This window comes from Pyrenophora tritici-repentis, chromosome 1 (genome assembly GCF_003171515.1).
Source record: "Pyrenophora tritici-repentis strain M4 chromosome 1, whole genome shotgun sequence".
Classification (NCBI taxonomy): Eukaryota; Fungi; Ascomycota; class Dothideomycetes; order Pleosporales; family Pleosporaceae; genus Pyrenophora; species Pyrenophora tritici-repentis.
Genome location: NC_089390.1, coordinates 4,115,046 through 4,138,356, shown reverse-complemented (window position 1 = coordinate 4,138,356; position 23,311 = coordinate 4,115,046). Strand labels below are relative to the sequence as shown.

Below are 23,311 nucleotides of genomic sequence, written 5' to 3'. Positions count from 1 at the left end.
TGTGTCTTTGGTCGTGGCTGAGTCGCCAGCGTGGCCCTTTATATCCATTGCTATCTACCTTCCTTACTGTGTTGTTCTTCCGCCGGCAAACATGCATCTTGTCAGCTTCTTGTATCCTGCGCTCCTGGCCGCGAGCGGCGCAGATGCCCTACGTTCCGATAAAGTCAAGCTCTCCAATATCCAGAGCCTCACGTTGCGCAAAGGCCTACAAACCTCAGCACGGCGCGTTGATCCTATCCCTCAGGTACGCGACATCACCCCACTGATACATGACGCTCCGAATGCAGACAACTAACAAACCTCAGCTGAAATGCGTTGGCGGCTCCGCTCGTGGCCTCTATGAACCCGAAGTAATGCGATGCAAGAACAGTGGCTCCGACTACGACGAAAACTCCATACAGTGGACCTGTACAGCCTCGCTCCCCGAAGAATTCAAGCTCGGTTCCACCGATGTTATCTGCGAAGGCTACGACTATCCCGAAGACCCATATATTCTCAAAGGCAGTTGCGGGGTAGAGTATCGTCTTATCCTCACCGATCGCGGGCGGGAGAAGTACGGCAAAGGAGGAGGATGGAGTGGTGACGATGATGATAGACCTGATGGTCCGAGGACCACAGGCGAGAAGATTGCAGGGGTACTCTTCTGGATGCTGTTTGGTGGTGTTGTGCTGTGGATGATATACTCTGCGCTTAGAAACCGCGCACAGGGCCCTGATGGTGTACCGGGCGTCAACAGACCTGGTTGGGGTGGCGGCGGTGGTGGTGGTGGTGGATGGGGAGGTGGCTACAATGATGACAACGACGACCCTCCTCCACCATACTACCCGAACCAGCCCAATAATCCCAATAATCCCAAGTCTGGGTATGGAACCAACCAAGGCTGGCGTCCTGGCTTCTGGTCTGGTGCTGCAGGTGGCGCTGCAGCTGGATGGGCAGCGGGCCAATTTGCAAACAGAGGAAACAGGAGCAACCAAACCGGTGGTTGGAGAGATGGAAACGGCAGTGGAAGTCGTTGGAATAATGGCGGAGAAGGAAACTCGAGAAGTTCATCTGGTGACAGCTTCTCCAGCACAAGACATGAGAGTACTGGATTTGGTGGTACCTCGAGACGATGATCCGGTCGTGGTTAGAATGAGAGAGATATTTCACCTTGGCTAAAAATGATACCCCTACTATTCGAAAGTATAACTGAACTACGTTTGTATATTTAAGCGCTTTTTCCATACACTCTACATACTGGATATAGTGCTGCTGCCAATTTCGTTGTCGATGTTGTTGCCAGAGTCGTGACAGGGCCATGGAGTACTTATTCCTCGTAAAATCCCTCGTCGCGATCGGTACTGTCGCCATATACATCGTCCATAGCCTGTGAGGCTGCAGTACCAGAGTTATCAGTGTTCTCTTGGTGGCTACCCCGGACAGCAATATCACGTGAGTACGATACGGACCCGTGCTGGGGAGGCATCAATACCGCCTCGTCGTCACCGTTTTCACTATGCCCTGATGAGCCTGAGCCGTGTCTGTATCACCGCTGGGTGACTCCAGCGTTCCGCTCAAGTCAGGAATGAGGACTTGACCATGAAGGTTGTTACGCTCGTTCTCTGGAAGTTGGTATTCGGAGCTCGATCGCGCAGGATCGACCAAGGAGGCAAGGGTGAACACCGACTGGGTCTTTAACTTATAATACGGTGCTGACGAAGGAGGTAATCCTGACGTGGACTACGGGACGGTGGTCGCTGCGGCAGCCATGAGGTCATCTGCAGACTTCTGCAGATCTTCAGCACTCTCCAAGAGAACGCGAGGGCTGGCCAATATGGACTCGGAAACGCTCATCAGAGCGGTCATAGAAGCGGGGCTAGACTGGCACTTTCAAGGCTTCCCATGAGACGGTGAACGGCTTCGTTTGCGTTTTTCAATGTTGAGGTTGAGAGTATCAGGGATAGAAATGAGTTCAAAAAAGGATTGTCGAGCAGTGGACAACCAGAGTGTCTAAGTGTGTATGAGTATGGAAGTGATACCAAAGGCAAAGTGCTGACTATATACCTGATAAGTGCTCCAAGAGATGCGATGCGATGAAGGCGCAACGCAGTAGTGTGGTGAGAGTTTTTAGCAAACTTTACCCCCTAAGACGTGGTCCACGAACCAGTGACGGGGCGTGCTGAGAGATAAAGTTAGAGGGAATAGCCTATGGAAAGGACATAAATTTCCTACAGTGGCTTACAGAGTGATACAAAAGGATTGAGCATATAGTAAAGGCCACCAAAGGCATTGAGTTAACATCAAGGCAATTCTGGCGCCTGCGCGTCTGCCTTAACGTATTCACATTCTTCGTTAAACCAATAAGCTGCCTATCTCCTCATCTGCGGCGGTAGCGATTTAGCTTCCCTCACTGTCCCAAAGGGAAAACTGCATAGATCGCAGTGAGAGTTGACCAACACGACAACTGTCGCCAGCTGACGTACAAGCATGAGGTAGAAAGAACCACATGCCTTTCTTTATCTCGAATATCTCAACGATCTCAATGCGGCGGGAATTGGCTTGGTCATGGAAATATTCCAGAAAGTATGTTTGTAGGTGAATGTAGAGACTGTAGCCTTTGGACGTGGTGCAACCACCTAGATGGCTCTAGCAATGACTGACAACATGCTTCCGTGCACTAAGAATGTAACTAATGACGATTCTCAAGATTATACAAAGAAGTTGTCTGTACACTACATAGATATAAAGTCGACAAATGGATGAGCTTCCGCCAGCTCAAAGGGTTTTACCATTGCGTAAACAAATGGCTGTAACCAATGATACCTCCTTAATCTTTAGCATTCTTGGATAATGATAACCAGAACATATTCATGATTCAAAAGCCCTATTATACATTTTCGCATGTAAAACCTCAAAGATAGACACGAAAAAAGATTCCACAAAGCTAAACGTTGATCAGGAGTTTGGAACCGATACTGAGACGAGCCATGATAGTCACAAGGTAATGGAATAAGGAAATATTTTATACTACGTATATGAGCTATCGGTATGCCTACAATAAGATACACGATGTGTAGTCACTGTATGTATTATAACATGTCAGATCCTCATGTCAGTGATCTCGAAGCGTATTTGATAGAATAAGAGGTTCCGAAGTGGTAAGAAACAACTACATAGCCTCATTTAACTCGAGTGTGAGACTATGTAAATGCTTCTATATATCGTCATTGTTATATCACAAGGACATATCTCGCCCCGGGCGAGGAAGCATAAATTCCGAGACAATAGCGACGTTGCATTCAGATAAGGCGACGCGGCTGTCTCTGAATATGTCGTAATAGTGTGGTTAAGAGAAACAGAGACGCTAGGCTTGGTTACAAACTGCAACCGCATTTAGATTCTAGATGTTGCTCACGGCCGGCATGAAGTGACCAGATGGGAGGAGTACAGGCGACGCGATAGACCACAAAACACTTCAGCGCGGCTGGCTGTATGAGGGATGATGCCAGCAATTGGTCTGAATCGTTTCGGCTAGCGAGTCATGCCCTGGAATGAAAGATCGCGTCGCTAACACTAAAGTAGATGAAGTAATCATTTACGCTAAACCTCAGCTAACTGGTCCAGCTGAAAATGTCGCAAAGTGGGGTAAATACTGTCTTTTTTTAATACGCCTTTGGGAATCGGTAGAATTCCAAGTGAAAACGATGGGAATCTATCGCAGGATATTCCGGCCAAGGTGATACTTGAACAAGGTTGCGGGTGATGTCATGGTCTTACAAATTCAGACGTCTGCATCCCGCGGAAGCCTGTCCCACACATCCCTAGCACGAGAAGGAACAGTTTCCAAGGTCATGAACCACAAAACCTGAATAACCCCGGTTCCCCGGTCTTCTGTCATGCAAAACCCGTACGATTTCCCTTCAATCCTATCAAGTCCCACTGAGGCTAGCTCTACGGTCGTACCTTCCGAGCAATGGCCACGTCCATGGGAGCGCTGCTAACGCCGCCGTCGCCTAAATCTGACCATCTCCCGCCGTCAAAGTCAGACGATGATTACGCCCCCAGCAGCCTTGCATACGACCTGATAAGGTATACGCCAGTGCCTACAGTCATCCTGGACGCATCACTCTTCGTCCGCCATGTCTCCGATTCTTATGTGAATATCTCCGGCGCGGGTGATTGCAACTCGCTAGTAGGACGACATGCGGATGACGTATTTGACGGCAACGTTACTATCCCAGCGTTCACATCTGCCTGTCTGACCGTGAGAGCAGCAAAAGCCACTGGGAAATCACAACACCGAAAGATCGTGACCGGTAAAGGAGCCGCTTGGAATCTAAGAGCTGTACCCATCTTACGATACGGTAACCTACGCTGCATCCAAATGGAGTTCCTGGACGTCACCGAGGAGCATCAACGGCAATTAGAGTTTGAAGAACGCTCTTACCAGAACGAAACCGTCCAGCTGTTAGTCGCAACCATCCGTGATTATGCCATCTTTATGCTTGATCCAGGCGGCCACGTCGCAACATGGAATGCTGGGGCCCAGGCCTCCAAGGGATACACACCGGCTGAGATAATCGGCAAACACTTTTCAACTTTCTACAGCCAGGAAGATCGTGTCCGGGGCAAACCAGAAAGGGAACTGAAGGATGCGCTTCGAGATGGTCGATGCGAAGACGAAGGATGGCGGTTGCGTAAAGACGGTTCTAGATTCTGGGCGAATGTCGTCATCACGCCTGTATACAAGGACAACATTCTCCTTGGGTACTCTAAAGTAACGAGAGATTTGACGGAACGACGCAAGGCAGAAAATAGTCTGATCGCCGCCTACGAGGAGGCATCGAAGCTCAAGTCGGAGTTCTTAGCCAACATGAGTCATGAGATCCGGACACCCATGCACGGGATGTTGTCAGCCTTGACGCTGCTCCTGGATACGAAGCTGGATGATAACCAATGCGAGCTTGCAAGGATCATACAAGAGTCCGGCGACGTACTACTTCAACTAATTGACGATATTCTGGACTTTAGCAAGCTCGCGTCCGGTAGCTTCTCAATCAGCCAAGACATCATCAGTGTCAGGGAGATCATACAGTCAGTCTTCCGGGTGCATCAAGCGTGTAACAAGCCCGAAGTTAAGTTGGAAAGCTTCCTTGACGACAAGTTGCCTAGGTCTGCTGAAGGAGACCCACTGCGGTATCGGCAAATCATCCAGAACCTGCTCTCGAACGCGACTAAATTTACCGAGAATGGATATGTGCGAATCGTGGCTCGTCTGCATAACGAAGACCACGAGCAATTCACAATACTGACAGAGGTCATCGATTCTGGTATCGGGGTTCCAGCAAGCGGCGCACACACCTTGTTTACACCGTTCACCCAATTCGACAACTCCGCAACCAAGAGATACAAAGGTACAGGCCTAGGTCTCAATATATGCAAGTCGTTAGCAGAGCTAATGGGTGGTCAAATTGGGTTTCGGCCAAATCCTGAAGGACGTGGTAGTATATTTTGGTTCACAGCCAAGCTCAAGAAATGCAAACAGCTCAAAGCTCTCGAAGTCCTCCAAGAGAATATGGCTCGACAGAAAATCCCGTCACCTGCGCCGATAGATCCTATCGACACCATAAGAATGGCCGCTGCCAACAAGCGATTGCTACTTGTGGAGGATAATATGATTAACCGAAAGGTCATGTTGAAGATGCTTGCGGGTCTGGGATTCGACAACATGGACACTGCGGTAAACGGGAAGGAAGCAGTTATGAAAGCACTACAGGAACCAGGGTACGATCTTGTTCTGATGGATGTCAACATGCCTGTTCAAGATGGTGTCAGCGCCACTAAGGAGCTTCGCCAAAAAGGGCTACAGGCCCCCATCGTTGCCATGACTGCAAATGCATTGAAGGGGCAAGCTGAGTCTTACATTGCCAAAGGCATGACCGGGTATATTGCGAAGCCAGTGGATAGGAGCCTTCTGGTTAAGCTTTTGCTTAGCTGTCTACTACCCAAGCCCGGTACTTGAAGCGGGCTCGTGGCTGAGGGAACATATCCAAGAGCATACTCTACAACAGTTCTTGGGTAAATCAAAGTAGAAGTCTCTGTAAGCGGTAAAACTTCCTCTTAGTTTGGATACCACTAACCATCGATAGGCAACATCAACGCAGAAGATATACACGCACACGCATACATCAATAAGGCGTCATCATTCTGAAGTCAACAATATCTTGTGAAATTTACACACTAGCAATTTGCCTACACCAATCATAGTCCTCAAAGCCGCTGTCATCATGCTGACATACGAGGCACAATATCATCTCCAACTTGGATATGCTACCAACATTCAGCACAGCTTTCTCGCGAATTTCACGACCGCAATCTAGGTTCTATCCCCATTTCAGGCTGGGCGAGAGTGCAAGGAAAGATATCTCATAATTTGATAGAAGGGAGCGATCATAGAGGGACTTTTACACGGCGTCTTGTAAGGCGTTCGAACGACGTGACGAGCTGTAATAGAAGGGTATACGTGAAGGAGTCCGAATAGCTTTTTTTTTGCATTAACCCAGTTTTAACTGCTTTCCAGAGGCTCTCAAAGAGTGAGGTAATCGGCCATCACGCATATCGTCCAAAATTTGCTTTCTTACCAAGGCAAAAGGTCGATGGAAAGCTAGCACAATACAGTCAATAAGTCCTCTAAGTAGATCTTCACTAAAGCGGCTAACCTCTAACTAACACTCTTGAACAAAGTAGAAAAAGCCCACCCCAGTGATCAGAAACAACGTATAGCTCGGGTATCCTATTCCTTGTCCTGCAAAAACTCGACAACAGCCTTGATAAACTCTTCGGGCTTCTCACTAACAACCCAATGTCCCGCATCCACATCCACCAGTTCAAACCTAGGGAAAAACCTCCCGATGATCGGTAACGTCTCATCGCTCACATAGTGACTCTTTGTGCCCCTAATGAACATCGCCCTCTTGCTAAACTGCGCCTCATCCGGATTCTTAAACGGGAAATCCGCCATATGATCCAGCGCTTTGGTCAACGTACCCACAGGAACACGAAATCTCAGCGGCGCACCCGGCTCCGTGCGCATGAGGTTTGTCAGAAGAAACTGGCGGACAGACAGATCCTTGGCATACGGCTCCAAGAGTTTATCGGCTTCGTTTTGCGACTTGGGCTGCGCTTTCTCCACATGCTGCATGCCCTCTGCGTACTTTGGGAAGTCGCTTGAGAGGGCTGCGTCGACGGGTGCGTTGTCGACTGGTATGATGTTTGCGCAGCAATCTGGGTTCCTGAGCGCCATTGTCATTACTGTTTTTGCGCCCATCGAGTGCCCGATTAGTGTCGCGTTCCTCAGCGAGTGCTTGTGGAGAAAGGCTTCTACGTCTTCGGCGAGGGCCGTGTAGGTGTGGACTTTGTCGTGGGGAGATTCGCCGTGGTTGCGCGTGTCGATTGCGTAGACGGGGCGTTTGAGGATACGCGCGAAGGCACTGCGCATGGTTCAGTGATTTTCCTTTGGCATGTATGATGTGTGGCATGCTCTTACTTTCCAACGCTCTGGTTGTTTCTCTTGCTGCCGAATAGGCCGTGGATTATCACGATTGGGTCGCCCTTGGCCTTGCCTGAGTCGTCGTGGAGTCGGTACGCGAGGTCAACGATGCGAAGGTTTGCCGAAGCATGGAACGAGCGCGTCCATGATGGAAATGCAATCGCATTCGGTATCTTAATGCGACTTGCAGGCCGTGAGTGCACAAAAGCTGTGGATAAAGGTTGTATACTTCGGATGAGTGGGTGCATGTTGAAAGTTTGGTGACATGCAATTTCGGAAAGCTTCCGAACTTTTTCTATCGCCAAGACCGACGTCATGCCGCCTTCGCTCACATCTACGAGGAACTGGTGAGGAAGCCTGATGTGGATACCTGAAATGTCAATTCAATGGTACGTTTCGAGATGACAAGCTCAGACACCCAGGCTTACCAGCCTTGTAGAGACCTTGAAGCACAACTTGATAATCAGTGCAGAAAGAGCATTAGATAGTACAGTAGTCTAAATCCAGCTCTAGAGCTTTCAAAAAGCTGACGAATATACGCTAGTCTGGCACAGGAGAATCAACATGTCTTCCAATAGATGCGGAGTTGCCTGGATGATATCTTCTTAGGATGAAGAGGAAATTCTTGATCGTATACTGCTTGTATAAGTTGGCTGGGAAGCTGCTATTACGTGAGTCGTCATCGTTGAAATAAAGGTCGTCTCCGAGGATTCCGGGGTAAAAACAATGGGATAGGCTGTAATGCGTTGAGACGGCTACCAGGGATTTGAGCCTACTGGCACAGTACATCTCATGAAATGTCCAGCTGTGCGTGAACCATTGATCGCATGTGAGATTATTAGCAAATTCGAGAGCACACTGTAGTACTTGCGAATCCCCCGGTTTCTCGCCGTCAAGATATTGGCTGGAGTCATCGAACAAATTATCTCTGACCACGGCAGTCACAAGAATGGCAATCGTTCGACTTGTGTATCATCATTGTTATGGATCATAGTTATTACTCTCGAGTCTAGCAACTCGATAGAAGAATCTTGAAAAAATTCCGGTAAACCCTAACAAAATAATCTCATCTCGCATGATCCCGGTTGTGTGAATGAACGAAGGAAATCCCATACCCCATAAGTTAGTGAAACAATTCCTTGACGCCCGAAATTCGAAAGCAACGCCATTGCCCACTCATACGTTTCTTAGGATTACATCTTTCGACATTCAGTATGCGTAGTTCCATATCTCGGAGAGAAGCGATTCGGTACGACCTCGGCACTTTCTTCACGACCATTTAAGACCTTTCTTCAGAAGGCCCCGTCAGAACACCTTCAGCCGCCTTTTTCAGCAACTCGCGCTCTTCATCGCTCATGTGGTCCACCTTTTCCACCAGCAACTTCTTCAGGAACATATTCTCTTTTTTCAAGCCATCATTCTCCGCTTCCAGCTTCTTGGTCCGGGCTTGCATCTCACGAGTTGCCTCCATGAGCTGTTGCTCACGCTGCTTCTTCTTTTGACGGAAACGCGCGGAAGCGGCTTGATTGCGCTTTCGCTTATCTTCTTCAGCTTCGACAACTACGGGATCGTTGAGCAAGCTTGCATTGGTAGGATCGGGCGATGTGGCTGACGATCTAGATGTGGCATTGCTGTCGGGGTATTGCGTGCGATAGGCGTTGATGTTGAAGCTTTGCGTGACTGGGGAGTAGCCTTGGAGATCGTCCAGACCGAGCTGAAATGTGTTTTCGTTTTCGTAATGATGTGGGATGTGGCTCGTCATGGTGGGGGACGTGTATTGCAAGCCTTGGATTGCTGTTAGTGACTATCACACGATATAAAAAGGACAGCGCAAATCTCCTTTCGATGCAGCCATTTTGATCGATGACATGCTAACCCTAGAAACAAGCGTCTGTGCATCGTTTGCGTAGGCACCTCCCTAGACAGGTGTATGCAGTTGCGTGTACTATCGCCGCGTTCGATCACGTGCAGCTAGCGAAGCACGCCATCCCATGCCCAACAAACGTCATCTGGAACCGGCAACTAAGAGCTGCAGAAATCGCGCCCCCAAGAAGGAATGGATATATGTAGGACAATGATGAAATATAAGTCAATGGAGGGGTACGTTACTTACTCGGAACTGATACACCACCATTGTGCAACGCGAAGGCAAAGCGCTCACTTTGCGCATATGCATCTCGAGATGGTATATGCAATGAGTGCAAAGGCTGGATTCCAGGATGAGAGTTTTGTTCGTGATAGCTATCTGTAGCGTCGAGAATGTCGAATAGATCAGCTCCAGAGGAATTCCCACTCGCATGCGCGTCGGTGAAGGTCGGCTGCCCAAAAGGTTGCTGACGATAAGTTTCCGACATTTCTCTCCATCTGCAACATACGTTCCCGCGCAATCGCGTTCTCTTGTTTGGTCGTTTCTCTCGATCAGCGGTCTTAGGTATCGTATGTTAGTTGTTGAGCTTCGCGCCGGCGCCTTTTTGGGGTGTCGAGGATTGACGTTCGTCCCTGCATGAGCGATGGTGTGCTGCCCTATAAGAACTAGACAAATACCCACCAGCGTGCGCTTATGTGGGCAACGCACCCCACTGCCAGAATTCCCTTCTGCCAGCGACCAAGGCTGCAATCGCGTTTTATTGCGCCATATTCCTCATATCATCACCAAGGGCCTCCACGCTTTTACATAACTCACACCGCGGAGGAGCATCGACTGCTCATTGGATGGTATTCCGGCCCTTTTCTCACCTGACTGGTGTCCAGGGCTTCTTTCGAGACAGATGCGCGTGAGGCGTTCGTATGAGCAACGCACTCCTTGCCATGTGTAAATTTGCGACGTGCAAATCAGACTTTCTCAGACGAGCTCAAGCCTCCGAAGACCACACTCATCACTTGTATTCAAACGTCGTTCGCTCTTGTCCAGAGTTTGTCTTCTTGTATGTCTTAGACATGTCTTGTGCTATGTCTCGTCAGCAATCGTAGAGAAACAAATGCAGAACATCATGTTTGTACACTTCACTCGCGGGTACAAAGTAGCTCGTGAGCGCCCGGATATCATCACAGGATAATCGCGTGCCTCGTGACATGCTAGTCAACATGCAATTCCAGACATACTATACGGCTCTTAGCCTCGCCCCCAATGCACCTCCAGAGGTCATTCGCGCTGCGTACAGAGCGCTGGCGCTAATCTACCATCCTGACAAGACGCTAGAATTACCAGCTTCAGAGCGTGCAACACATGCTGCGGTATTTCGGAACATCCAAGAAGCATTCGATGTGCTGAGAAGCCAGAACGAGAAGGTCGCATACGATGCTGAGCTCGAGAGGGGTGGTGGAGAGATAGACGAGAGAATTTCCACCTTCCATCATGCAGGCTCATCGATGTCGAGACCTGGGACAGCTGTGAGGCTTACGACACCAGAAGAGAAGGCGGCCATGATTGCCCAAACACGTCAGCAGCTTGACCATGTCCGAATGAAGCGCAAAAAAAGACATGAAGACGAGGCATCCTTGAATATTGCTGAGCTGAACAGCTTGGTACGGATCTGGCTTGAACTAGCGGATGAAAACGCAAACGATCCGGTGATGAAGGCGCATTGCCACATTCGTGCTTACGAGTACCAGGAGAAGATCCAAGTCCGCGAGCAAGAGCATGAACATTGGCTGGAGAACTTGTCGAAACCTAAGAGCACATCAGCAACACCCGTGAAACCCACGACGCCGACAAATCAGGGCCATCGTCTCATCACCCCAGATGCGCCTTCCAAGTCGGCTACTATTGCGCCCATCTCAGCCCAAGCTCTTCGTAGTGAGACACGTCCTTCGCCTACACCATCTTCTCGCACGAACCTTCGTGCTGCTAATCGTAAGCGCGCAGAGGGGAAGCGAGCGGAAGAAGCCCAAACGCGAGCGGTAGCCCGTAGAGAAAAGAAGGCGCAGATTGAGGCAGCGAAACAGGCAAAGATGGAAGAAAGGGTAGCCTTGGTCCGCGCAGAAAAAGAGAGACAGAGGGCAAAGGTCCAAGAGCAGGCTCGGCTTGATGCTGAGCGTATCGCGAAGGCCCGAGCCAAGGTTCGTGCAGCACCTATAGGAGCCAGCGATGTCCAGAATAGTGTTATTGCTCTCAAAGCAAGTCAGGAGTTGTCGCGTAGGGTCGATGTATCCGACGAAGTTGTCGAGGAACAGTCGCAGTCGCGTGCCAACGTGGCTTGTGTCAACTGCAATCTCCAACATGGAAGTCTTCGCGAGTGGAAAAAGTGCGGCATGGGAACCTTAAAGGAAGGAAATGATGGATTGTGCCATCTTGCCTCTTCGACACTATTGTAGGGTGATGCGGGCATTATGGTGAAGCGTCGGGCCATCCTCTTCTCCTCTTGTGTGCTAGTCAATGTACCTAGTCTTTGTAAGGTATGCCTTTTAGCCTCGTTCTCACCAACGTACATATCCAGTCATCGTCGTCGAGAGAGTCAATACAGGGAATTCCACTCCGAATCACTTCCTGTAACGTACAGTGCAGTGAGAATAAGGTTGAAAGGATAAAGAGGGCCACCGTCGCATCTGTGCGAAGACGCCCAATGGAAAGCGTGCTAACATAGAAAAAGGTTTAGTGTCGCCCGCAATCTTCCCCCGACGAGCCGAGGTCAACCACGGATCGGCGCTGCACGACAGGTGTCAGTCGGTCCTGTTTCTAACGTTTTAGTGGAAATCTTTATCTTGACGTCTTGATCTGATGACTGCATTTACGGAGCGACCCGTCTCTAATCGTGGCCAAGTTCGCAGGACTTCCAGACCACACCAAGCTCAAATTGGTGAGCGTTGCACGCCCTGAATACAATGCATACGGAGAACACCTCGTATACGCACCACTAGGATGGTGGAAATACTTCAATTCAGTAATCGAGAAAGTCCACCACTGTATTGGGCTGTACTTGGAAGCATCATCGGTGTTGATACGGCTAAGGTATCGGAATCACCTTCGTTGCAACGAGTTGAAATGATTGTGATTGTTCTTGTTGTTCTATGGAGGTGGAGGGAGGTCGGCAGTAAGGCAGCAGCTAGAGCTCGGACCACACGGCTTAGTCAGCCGTGTAATCCAAGCTCGTGCATGCAGCAACCAGCTGCCTTATCTACCGCAGGTTCGATTCCCAACAATCGGACTTATTGGAGTAGGACTGCGATTTCTTTTGTCCGGTTCAATTGCAATCTAGCGCATTGAAATGTAGATCAGATTATCCTCTAGGCATGAATCAAGCCGGAGTTCCGTGCCTTGGATCCGCTACACCTTCTCTATTAGTCTGTGTACCAAGATGCCCTGTCAGAACACCAAGATCTATGCGACGTTTGAACAACTCGACACTACTGCCATGACTGTGAGTGATCAATTCTAGGTTGTCTGCATTATACGGTAGGCCCATAGTTATAAGACCCATCAAATTCATCTGCCTGCTCGCCGGCTCCTACTAAGCCTTGAAGCAGTGAGAACATAGGAACTGCCATGTGCACCCTGTTTCCGTTTGTCAAATTCCTGTATCTCCGTGCACCGACCGCCGAGCGACAGAAGTTCCAGGAGGAGCTGGGTACGGCACCCACCGCTCCCGAGTACATCGACTACGGAATCACAACCGGGATTCGTTTCGAGTTGCTAGACCATGAATTTGACCCAACCGTTAGTATCCAGCATTATATGGAAGAGAACATGGCTAGATCTTCGCTGTTCATGTATGAGTAATAGCGGGGCTATTCGTCCGAGGGCAATCCGCCCTCCCCCCCTCCGCCATCACCACCCCGCTTTCCTCCTTTAACAACGGCTTGACCAAAGCAAGATTGCGCGGATAAAGACGAAGCTGGGCAGAACAAAGAACTGCAGATGTCTAAGTAGGCGTATGGAAAAACACGCCTCGAATATAGCGTCAGTGCTGCTCAACTCCAACTGGCGTGGTGATGATGACGTTTTTTATGCGTGATGATTTGACACTGATGCAAGCCTTCTCACTGGTTTCTAGGTCCCGGGTAGCCATAACTACCGTACTAGCCGAAAACTCTGTTCTACTTATTGTGCTTGAACCCAGGCAGAGGGCATCTTGATATTACGTTTCGAAATCCCACGTGCCAGATTGGCCATCTTCTTGTTGTGGGATTGTTGACTGAGTGACTGGCGTAGCTGATTTCCCAAAACATGCCAGCGACTCACGAATTTTTCAGCATGTGACAAGTTTGGCCCATTGCGTTGCCAGATTGCTCATCGGCTATCCCTGATGCTTTGGAATGCGATACAACAGCCTTCGAATCATGTAAGATCAGAGCTGGAGTGTGCTGTCAAAAGCTCAGAGTTATCATAGCGGCTTGTGCGTAAGCGCAACAGATACCAGACTCGCGATGCCAGTGCCGGTGCAGGGTTGCTCATAATTATCTCTGCTCAGCCGGAGAGATATCAGATTTGCCGTCAACGGTGCTATTTTTTCGCGCTTCTATCAGCATTAGGGATGTGGAGATGCTTGAGAGTAACCTTTTCGTCCTCTTTCACAACCAAATCCGAGCTGATGTTAAATGCCACTGTATCCTAAGGCACTCTGCACCCTTCTCAACACAGGCATCTTCAGTTGCCGGGTTTTAGAGCATGTTCACGTGTGAATTCTGCCGAATTTCTTGCAGTTGGCATGCCAAACTCATGCAAACCCAGCACGTCATGCTCATAAACAGCTCGAAAAGCCAAAAGACCAGAAGGACAAAGTTTCGAACTCTTTCGACCAGTAAAGCACCAAGACGAGCAAAGAGAGTAGAATAAACTCATCAACGCGCGATTGCAATGTCGTATCCACGTCATCTTGGCGGTGGCTAACTTGACCTGGTGCAAAAAGTGAAAACCAAACCTAATAATAAACGCTGCCACCCAGACTCTCTCGCGGGCAGTTTCGAATACCTGACCAAAAAAACGCTGCCTCCCAGACTCTCTCGCTGGCAGTTTCGATATCTGTATTTCACGAGTTAGTTCAACAGGTGCCATCACACCCGGACAGAAATTTTTAAATAAATTCAGTATATATAGTCACTGAAAATATCATCAGCAGGGTTGCCAAAGGAGTTTTGTCCAGGGATCATAATGAGTGGCGTCAAGCCAATGCGGCAAAGCCGAAATGATGGCAGGGTCCAGGAGTGGTGTGCATGGAAAACCAGCCAACGAGAACGAGCATCTGCTCACTTCTACCGCCTTCTACTTTTCGGCTCTTACCGAACTTGCACATTTCTGTATTTGGTCGCAGTTTATGTGTGGCTGCAGATAGTACAGTCCCTTTCGTGGCAGCATTACCTCTTGTGCTGCAATGTGCTCGTATCCAGCAACAAGCAGTCGCCATGCATGGCAGTGGCATGTAGAGGGACTGCGTTCCTGACCAAAACTCATGTGTAGATTCGGAGTGCGTTCCATCCTCAAAGGGCGCTCCAGGTGGCCCTTTTCCCCGTGCTTCAAGCCATTCTGTAGCCATTCTGCAGCCAGTCTGTCGCCATATGGGAGGAAAACATATGCTCTTCGACCGGCAATGTATTATTGCAGCCTCCCGATACCGTAGCTATGGCCCTTGAGCATAAATAGCGACTTTGCTCATGCGTGCGGCAGTTTTCAAAGCTGCAAACCCTATCAGGATAGCTTCCAGACCTCTGCGTTACCGTCTTCCCAATATCTGGCACGGCAGAATATAGAGAACAGGTACAGATCGTGAGTGTTCTGGTAGCAGATAACTCTTCTGTTGGTGGCTCCCAAGCGTGGTTCTGGTGTTGAAGCATCCCGAGCGTCTGGACCTCCACGGTGGCCACACTTTCCCATCTCCTTCACCCCCAGCGACAGCCACCACCACGACGCAAAAACAGAGCCATCATGAGGTACATAGGAGACACTGGAGATGTGTCAGGATCTCCGCTTTCTTCATCGCACCATTTCTGGCATCGCTGCAAGACAATCCAACAATGAACCATACACACACCAAAGTTGCTCAACAAGTCTCCATGGCCGCCATGTACCGCCGTCGGAGCTACAGCCTCAGGGGCCGCGACACATTGACATCGACCTAGATTGGCCCGTCGAACTCGCGATTTTACAATAGTGTCTCCCTGCAGACGACGGAAAACCGCCGAAGCAATCGGTTTCAGAAGAACGAGGCCGGTTTGCACGCAATCGGACAGTTTGAAGCACCTCCGCACCCCAAACAGCGAACTGTCGTTGGAATCAATTCGGTATCAGCACAAATTTGGCTACAGCACTGTGCCACTCAAATCTCCATGCAGAATACCGAAGGAAGATTGCGACTACAGGCATGAGAAGCGTGGGAATGCAGCGAGAGCATGCGACCACCCAGGGACACATTCTATGCGAGCCTACCGCATTGTAGATATTCGAGCCGGCAACGATATACCACAAGGAGAAGAAAGTAGCGGTCATCGTCATTGCGACGAGCGGGAGCGGATCTAATAAATCCACAGCCTTGCTGAACGTCCTGATGGCCGATTTATCGACCAGGGCGCACCTGGTTTAGCTGGACAAATGGTCGCCCGAAAGTTACTTCAAGTCGAAAGTCTCCATGATGATTGAGATTGATATTGATAGCGATAGCCCGTTATGGATCGCCCGAGCATACAGTTACCCTCGCGAGACACCTTGGAGATACCAATCGGCAACCAGTTGCACAGCGGATCGAGAAACCAAATATCGAATGGCGACATGAAGGACTAAGCGGTTCCCATTGGACAATACCATAACAACTCATGAGCCCGAGCGGTGGATAGATGTTGTCGCATCTGCAAAGATTGACTTGTGCGGCCACATCTCTTCGCAAACTAAACATGGCATGAGTGTCAAATGGTACTTCTGTTCCATGTGGTCCTAAACATGGTGGCCAGCTAGACGATATTGGAAAAAACAGCTACATGCGATACCTGTGTGGCCAGGTACATCATGACAGGATGCATAAGACCTTCCCCGTAGATGATACTCCTGAGTTTCTCTCCAAGGAGCATGACCCGGCAACAGAACCCCCGTGGACAATAAGCTCGGGCATCAAGACAAGGTGCCAAGAACGAACCCCAGAAGCATACTCTGCAGCAGTCTGTTGTTTTTCTCCAGCATGTTGGATAAATGTTCGGTCTCATGAAAGGAAGTGGAATAATCTCATGGGCCCAAGTTGAATGAGAAAGAGTGTTGAGAAAAACGAAAAAGATTTTGCCCGTCTGAGTCGCGCCCCAAAATAGCGGCTGAGCCGCTAGATCATGAGACATATGGAAGGCAATAGCATCGGATATCAGCTTTTAACACGATGCGTCATGGGCCTGGCTGTAAGATCCTGGTAAAGAATGTACCGTGAAAACATGCAGAACCTCAATAGTTTGATAGCCGGACTGAGGATACTCTAGAGCCGGATGTCATGGTGTCCAGAGGAACATGTTGCGGTATTCCCAATCGCGGTCCTTGACAGAGCATTCTGGCTCCGACGTCGCAAGAACGCCAAGGGCGACGACCAGCTCGGAGCTTCTGTGCAACATTGAAACATGGTTTGCCAGCTGCAGCAAGACCAAGCGTATCGGAGTTCTGTTCATGTTCGATCCTGAATCCGGCCAACATTGCGATAGCAACTAGGATGATCCAAGCTTACACCACAAGGTGAACGACACATTGTCGTGAGCCTGCAGGCGGCCTCATCACTAGTGCTCATGTCTGCCATTCGTTCGACATGGTGGTTGCATTGACCAACAACGTGTGTGTGCCACCCGAAAGAATGTCATCTGTCGGACATGTTCAAGGCGGTAGTGGGGCCCACACTACGTTTCAAAGTCTCATATATGTCAGTCCCGAGCTTCCCAGTCTTGAGCTCATTATCGCTTCCCGAGTTTATTGGGATTGAATGGTGTAACACGCTGCTGATAGACTCTTGAGGCAGTCATCTTGCGTTATGCATGTCGTGATATGTTATCCTTATCCTTGTTGAACTCGAAGACATGGAAGGTGTTACAATATATCAGCTTCGTCTTGCATGACGAATGTCAGCCTGGAGTCTTGAAGGGTGTGACAGCCAGGTGATATCCATGAGTTCATCACACGCCGGCACCGGCGAAGGTGAGCATGATCTTACCAACGGTGAACCGGGTAATGTGTTGTGGCCGAAGTTATACCAGAGCTGTGCCATGCCTGCTCACATACTCACATGTGCCGGATATCTTCTCTTGCCAGACTGTTCTGCATCAATGCTGAGTATAGATCCGAGATGGAATAGAAGCCACGCTAGAGTCTGCGTGTCTGAATCCCGTGTCTGAATCCCGTAAAGAATGTTGTGAGTGCCATCTGGACTGCACGTCATAGGGAGGAGCCGTGGCCATGGCCGAGTGGGCTCACAATTGATGTAGCGATCTCGATTTTATCCCGGGCCGAGTCTCATTTGTGATTTCGGAGAAGTTCATGATAGACATAGCCCAAGGCTTGAGCCCCTGTCATCGGCATCTCGGGGCTGGTCTGTTGGGTTGCTGATGAGGTCCGCTGGATGTCCGCACCCATCGCAGGAGCCAGAAAGAATCGCCAGAGGTACGGCAGCCAGAGATGATACTGGCTAGTGCAGGTAGGCTACAGTAGATGTGTCATCGTCCTATAGCCAGGCTTCGCATGTTGCTGTGTTCGTGGTAGTGGATGGGCAAGTCACCAAGACAGGCGCCGAAGAAAGATTCTGCTGCCGGGGCACCCTTGAGCGAGCTGCCTTCCATAGAGGAAGACTTGAGCCACCGATAAAACGCGTACAATGCACTGGCATTGTAAGCTTATGAGGGGACAATGAAGACCTTGGTGTCGTTTGATAAGAGCCTTGCTGAGGTGTGTCAGAGTGTTGCTGAGGCCCAACAACTTAGGAGTATCCAGTCTACATGCAGCAACGAGTTCTTTGAACAAGCGTATCATTGCTCCCCTGTACCAAGCTGTCATGCGGTATCGCATTAGTTGTTGTAAGATGTGTGAGGCCCGACAAAGCAGACCCCCCAGCGTGGCAGCCATGTGCATTGGAGCAAGCAGGTTCTGTGCCAGCCACTGCAAAGAAAGGCGCTGACCTCATTCATCATTGTTTTGTCTGTGTAGAAGAGGTGCGAGTGGTCGGCAGGGCATCATCGTGGGTGCACAATGTAGGAAGGAGCTCACGACTTGAGCAACGTCGCCGGCAGTCGACAGGGGCGACTCGAAAGACTTGGCCAAGTCGTGCATTCGAGCTTCTATCGAAGCATCCTATTGCAAGAGCAGCACAGCTGTAAGAGACTGATTGCCTTGGGAGTTGGTGGTTAGTGTCGAATTGTGGCTGGTGCTGAGGAGGGAAATTCAGGAACAAGAGGGTCCATGCGGACATCCATGCTATGATGGATCGCAACAAAGGATTATACTAGAGTCATGGGAATAACAACAGATGCGCTCTTGGCCTGTGCAGCTTTGAAGATTCGATGCATCAAGGTGTGTCGACCTAGTAGCGGGAGACTCGACGTCAGAAAGTGTCGGGCCGAATTGTTCACGTCATCTAAGTTAGGCGAGACCACCTCCGCGGATGCTGTGATAATGCTACACACATGAAGCAATGCAAGCGACAAATTTGTGCAGAAGAACCAGAGTCCAGGCTTTTTTTTTGACGAGGTAGCTCATTATGAGCACCGTCTGAAATGACGCGCATATCAAAATGCATATGGTGCAGCTCAGTCAGGTAAGTTATCCGCGCATTTACCTATTCACTGACCCCGGTTATTGCTAACAATTAGACAGTTAGATTTCCAGACACTTTATTATAGTACATGCAGAGTTATAATCCATAATCTATCAATACTCAATGCTGTGCACCTATCTACCACATGCAACAAGAATGTGCCAAGGCTGTGAACCGATGGGGCTCCCCCCCTGCCTACCACTTTTGCGCTAGAAACCTTATTTGCACCTCTACTCACTCCCCTCCCATCAGCTCCTAATCGCCACCTCAACCTCCTTGCGAGACTCTTCCCCTCCACAACATCTTCCACATAGCCATATCTAACACTACAGATACTGTAAATACCCATGAAGCCACAAACCCCTGGATACTTATCTCTGCAGTCGTTGCGCCCGCTCTGTGCAGCAAGACAGCATACCACCGCGAGCATCTTCCTGTATTCCCTTTGACAACCACAAAGACTTGAGCAAGACTGCGCGCATCAAAGCTGGATAATTTCAGGATACATCATGCCATAGACAGACCTGACTAACAAATTCTGACGCATCTCATCGACTCGATAGCCACGAAGCTTCCGCAAGAGCCTGGCCTCGATCGCGAGAACAAACATCACATGCTAGCCAAAATAGGATCAAACACACTCTGTTTTCTCACGGATACAAGCGACTCTGTTTCTGGCCCTCATCTCTGTCAACCGTTGTTGTCTTTGTTGTAAATAAACATATCTGTCTTTCTACCATCCTGAACCAGGAGCTCAAATTCATGGCCTTTATCTTCGGCAAATGCATTGCGCTCAGATCGCTAGCTTGTACATGGCACTCCTCCATGGTCCGTTTGTTATGGAGACCTTTTACTGAAAGCCATTTCTACCTACGTCACTTTTTCTGTTTTCATCAACCTTCTGCACTAGAATTATCACCCACTAATAGCTACCGTTGCGACTAAGAATAATGCCAAATGGATCACAGTGGGAAATTCATGGCCTAGAGTCTCCGATGAAATACACCAATATGAGTAAGTATATCTCGTATTTCCACATTCTAATTTTCTCTTCTTCTCTTTCCCTATCTCTAACACCCATCTTCCTTATCTATAGTTGTTTTCTCTAGTCAAAATGGTCTTTCAGAAGGCTCTCAAGCTACCAATCTCCACCTCCACATAGTCATCCTCGCTCTAGAGACATGCGATAGACACCACCAATCTATCGATCATCACGGTCAACATCCCCTCTCACACCGACATTCCTGTTCCTATGCCGAACCTTTCATGGACTTCTTCGTCGTCCTGAACTACATCAGAGCTTTACTCCCGCCGGACAACTCCGCTGTATCATGTGTTACAGAAAAAATCGTCAGTCACCACGGAATATAACATACTTCAACGATGACAACGACCTGATTATCCGATACTATTGTCTTTTCATCTACACACACCGCCTATTTGCCACCCGGATCTCGCCGTCACCGCGAATTTGGGCGGGGTAGGGTGCATTGAACCCGTCACGTGTCCTCTCTGCGCACAACTATCGCGCTCCGCCACCGCCTATATTAACCGTCACAGAGGATTGATTTGCACGGTCTCTGCCAGCTGCCTACTATAAGTCTCCTCTTCTCCAGGTTGGCGCTTGCAACTGTGACCAAGATCCCAGAGGTTCAATAGCACTCTCTCACTTGACCATCGTCACCACTACCGCTCCAGAAGGCGGCTGTACGCTCAAGTATAGCCTGCCTCCAAAGTCCGCGACCAACATTGCTACTTTCCGAAAAAGCATATCGCAGTGCTATCACGGCTTGATTGGAACTTTGCGTGTCCCGCCAATCATCCCTAGCAGCAGACATCCCTTCCACATCAACACATCGTCGTTGCATAGCCAAACAAGGTATACAATCTGCTACAGGTCAAAGGCAACACCTACTTGTTTTTAATCTGCATCGTCGCTGGGTGCCACTACGCTAGCCTGCTTCCGATCCCCACCCTGATTGCTTGTGGTTCGACTGCGCACCGCAAGCCAACACCGAAGTGGATTCCTTGTAGCATAGAGGATTAACAGACGGCAAGGAAGATATACAGACTACTACGGCAAGGGACATCCATCGCGGACGTACCTCCGGTGTCTCCTGTACTTCACGCCGTTTGTCTCCCGTTGCATCAAGGACATAAGTGTGTGTCGCTTGGCTGAGCATATCGTGGGCACGTAGGCTCTCTTGGCACTTCTCATCGACGTGATTTGCCTACGTTGGAGCTTGTCAACGCTAGCGCCTCATCTCCCTGCATAAGCTCATCTCCCCGAGCTGCTCCTCCATTGCTTCTACACCAAACACAGCATTCAGGTACGTATTGCAACAGCTCGATCCCTGCTTCCCTCTATATCTACTCCCCCTATACACAGCCCTGGGCTTCTGCAAGCACGACGACAGCCTGAAAAGAGGCCCCGTTGGCTTGTATTGTTGATCTCTGGCGCTCCCCTCTCCCACTCCGCCGCAGAAACCGCGCAAAATTTTGAGCCTCTGTTCGACATCTCGCTAACAACGCAATAGAAGAACGTTTTGGTCCTCATCGATTTCTTGAAACCTTGTGCTTCGACGCCTAAAGCCTAGAAGCATTTCCAATCATCCATTCTCTTCCAGGTAAGCTCAGCACCTCCTGTACCTCATACCTTGCACATACTAACTCTCTCCAAGGTACTAGCAACCATGGCTCCCTTTCATAACAACAAGCTAAACATGGTCGGTCTCTTCGACGAAGGCGATCCTACAGCCCCCCCGCCGTCACAACAAGCAAGTATGTCCATCTACGGATCCACGGCCAAGTTCGGGAATCGCGTCTACAACCATGGCATGGACCCGTTTGGCAGTCATGCAGTTCCTGCAAACTCTGTCCAGATGGGAACTGGTTCTAACGCTACCGTGAGTCCTGCTCCCACCTATGATAGTGACTACGGCGAGAGCGATCAAGACGACTGTCGCCCATCCAAGAAGCCCAAGATCAACAAGGACGGCGCGCCCCGCAAGCCACGCCAGCCCCGTCCGAAACTACTCAAGTGGACTGATGATGACTGGAAGAACGCCCTTCTCGGCATCATCTGGGCCTGTGGCGAGAATGGTATGCAGATACCGTTCGATCAAGCTGCCCAGATTGTTGGAGAGAACTGCTCTGCGGGTGCACTCCAACAAGCTGTCTTGAAGCTACGCAGCAAACAGATCGACGATGGTCATCAGATCCCGGTGCTGAAGATGGCTTGGACTCGCAAAAACAAAAACTCTTCTCTGTCGTCGTCTGGTGCTAACGACACGACTCAGCAGATGAACCCATTCGCGAACTCCGTCAAGAAACCGACTAAGATGCAGGGTATCCAATCCCTCATTGTCACCCTCAAGTGCGCGTACCCTGAGACTAACAGGGCGCCTGTAGTACGTGATTCTCGCAAGAAGAAGTCTATGGCCGTGGTTCATGCGGAACATGCCTTGCCCTCTTCGATGCCATCCAAGGTTTCTGCACAGCCCTCGGACGGGTTCCCCGCGTACACGACTGCCACAACCCCTTTGGATGGCCGTGCCGGAGACGAGAAGCACCTTGGTGGATATAGCCCCGGAGTGTTCGAGTACACTAACACCCTGAAGATGGACGACACTGACACCACCCCTCTTCTGGGCGAGCCGTGGATCCCCGAGCATGACCAGGGCTACCTTCAAGAAGATCCAGAGGGCATTGACACGCTCACCGCCGTCGATTCGCAAGAATGGCACCCTGCTGTCGAGTATCAGACCGTCGGTTGTGTCGGTGCGTCTCTCCCCGACATGTCCAACGCGGGCTTTGCTTACGATGCCTTCTATAGACAGGGTCAAGAATTTCTTCAGGGCCATCCGCAACAAGCTCCGTCGCTTCCACCGCAACTAGACTTCGGCAACTACCTTGACTTCTCCATGTACGACAACGACGACTACGCCAACAACAACGTTGTCAACGACGAGTATGCTCAGGGTAACCTTGCCGACCTCTTCAAGTTCCAGCCCTCCGACTTTGAGTACGGCACCCACTACTCTGGCTAGACCTTGCTCGTCTACTGTCGCAAACTAGGAAGGATAAG

The 23,311-nt window shown here is 49.8% G+C and overlaps 7 protein-coding genes across 7 annotated transcripts; 5 read left to right on the top strand and 2 right to left on the bottom strand.

Moving 5' to 3' along the window:
* Positions 1 to 91: 91 nt before the first annotated feature.
* Positions 92 to 3,561, top strand: PtrM4_016300 (uncharacterized protein; the record flags this gene model as incomplete). Its single annotated transcript, XM_001931534.2, has 3 exons — positions 92 to 244; positions 306 to 719; positions 3,559 to 3,561. 3 exons carry the CDS (start codon positions 92 to 94, stop codon positions 3,559 to 3,561), a joined length of 570 nt encoding a protein of 189 aa, XP_001931569.2.
* Positions 3,562 to 3,952: 391 nt separating this feature from the next.
* On the top strand, positions 3,953 to 6,001 carry PtrM4_016290 (BaeS, Signal transduction histidine kinase; the record flags this gene model as incomplete). Its single annotated transcript, XM_001931532.2, has 1 exon — positions 3,953 to 6,001. The coding sequence occupies one exon, from the start codon at positions 3,953 to 3,955 to the stop codon at positions 5,999 to 6,001; it is 2,049 nt and encodes a 682-aa protein (XP_001931567.2).
* Positions 6,002 to 6,772: 771 nt separating this feature from the next.
* Positions 6,773 to 7,776, bottom strand: PtrM4_016280 (MhpC, hydrolase or acyltransferase (alpha-beta hydrolase superfamily); the record flags this gene model as incomplete). The annotated part of the gene is made up of 2 exons (XM_001931531.2): positions 6,773 to 7,469; positions 7,526 to 7,776. The coding sequence occupies 2 exons, from the start codon at positions 7,774 to 7,776 to the stop codon at positions 6,773 to 6,775; spliced, it is 948 nt and encodes a 315-aa protein (XP_001931566.1).
* A 1,031-nt stretch (positions 7,777 to 8,807) lies between these two features.
* PtrM4_016270 (bZIP-2 multi-domain protein) lies at positions 8,808 to 9,290 on the bottom strand (the record flags this gene model as incomplete). The annotated part of the gene is made up of 1 exon (XM_001931530.2): positions 8,808 to 9,290. One exon carries the CDS (start codon positions 9,288 to 9,290, stop codon positions 8,808 to 8,810), a length of 483 nt encoding a protein of 160 aa, XP_001931565.1.
* A 1,322-nt stretch (positions 9,291 to 10,612) lies between these two features.
* On the top strand, positions 10,613 to 11,842 carry PtrM4_016260 (DnaJ, DnaJ-class molecular chaperone with C-terminal Zn finger domain protein; the record flags this gene model as incomplete). Its single annotated transcript, XM_066103218.1, has 1 exon — positions 10,613 to 11,842. The coding sequence occupies one exon, from the start codon at positions 10,613 to 10,615 to the stop codon at positions 11,840 to 11,842; it is 1,230 nt and encodes a 409-aa protein (XP_065965420.1).
* A 1,168-nt stretch (positions 11,843 to 13,010) lies between these two features.
* PtrM4_016250 (uncharacterized protein) lies at positions 13,011 to 13,244 on the top strand (the record flags this gene model as incomplete). The annotated part of the gene is made up of 2 exons (XM_066103217.1): positions 13,011 to 13,181; positions 13,242 to 13,244. 2 exons carry the CDS (start codon positions 13,011 to 13,013, stop codon positions 13,242 to 13,244), a joined length of 174 nt encoding a protein of 57 aa, XP_065965419.1.
* An 8,673-nt stretch (positions 13,245 to 21,917) lies between these two features.
* On the top strand, positions 21,918 to 23,121 carry PtrM4_016240 (uncharacterized protein; the record flags this gene model as incomplete). The annotated part of the gene is made up of 2 exons (XM_066103216.1): positions 21,918 to 23,004; positions 23,060 to 23,121. 2 exons carry the CDS (start codon positions 21,918 to 21,920, stop codon positions 23,119 to 23,121), a joined length of 1,149 nt encoding a protein of 382 aa, XP_065965418.1.
* Positions 23,122 to 23,311: the final 190 nt, after the last annotated feature.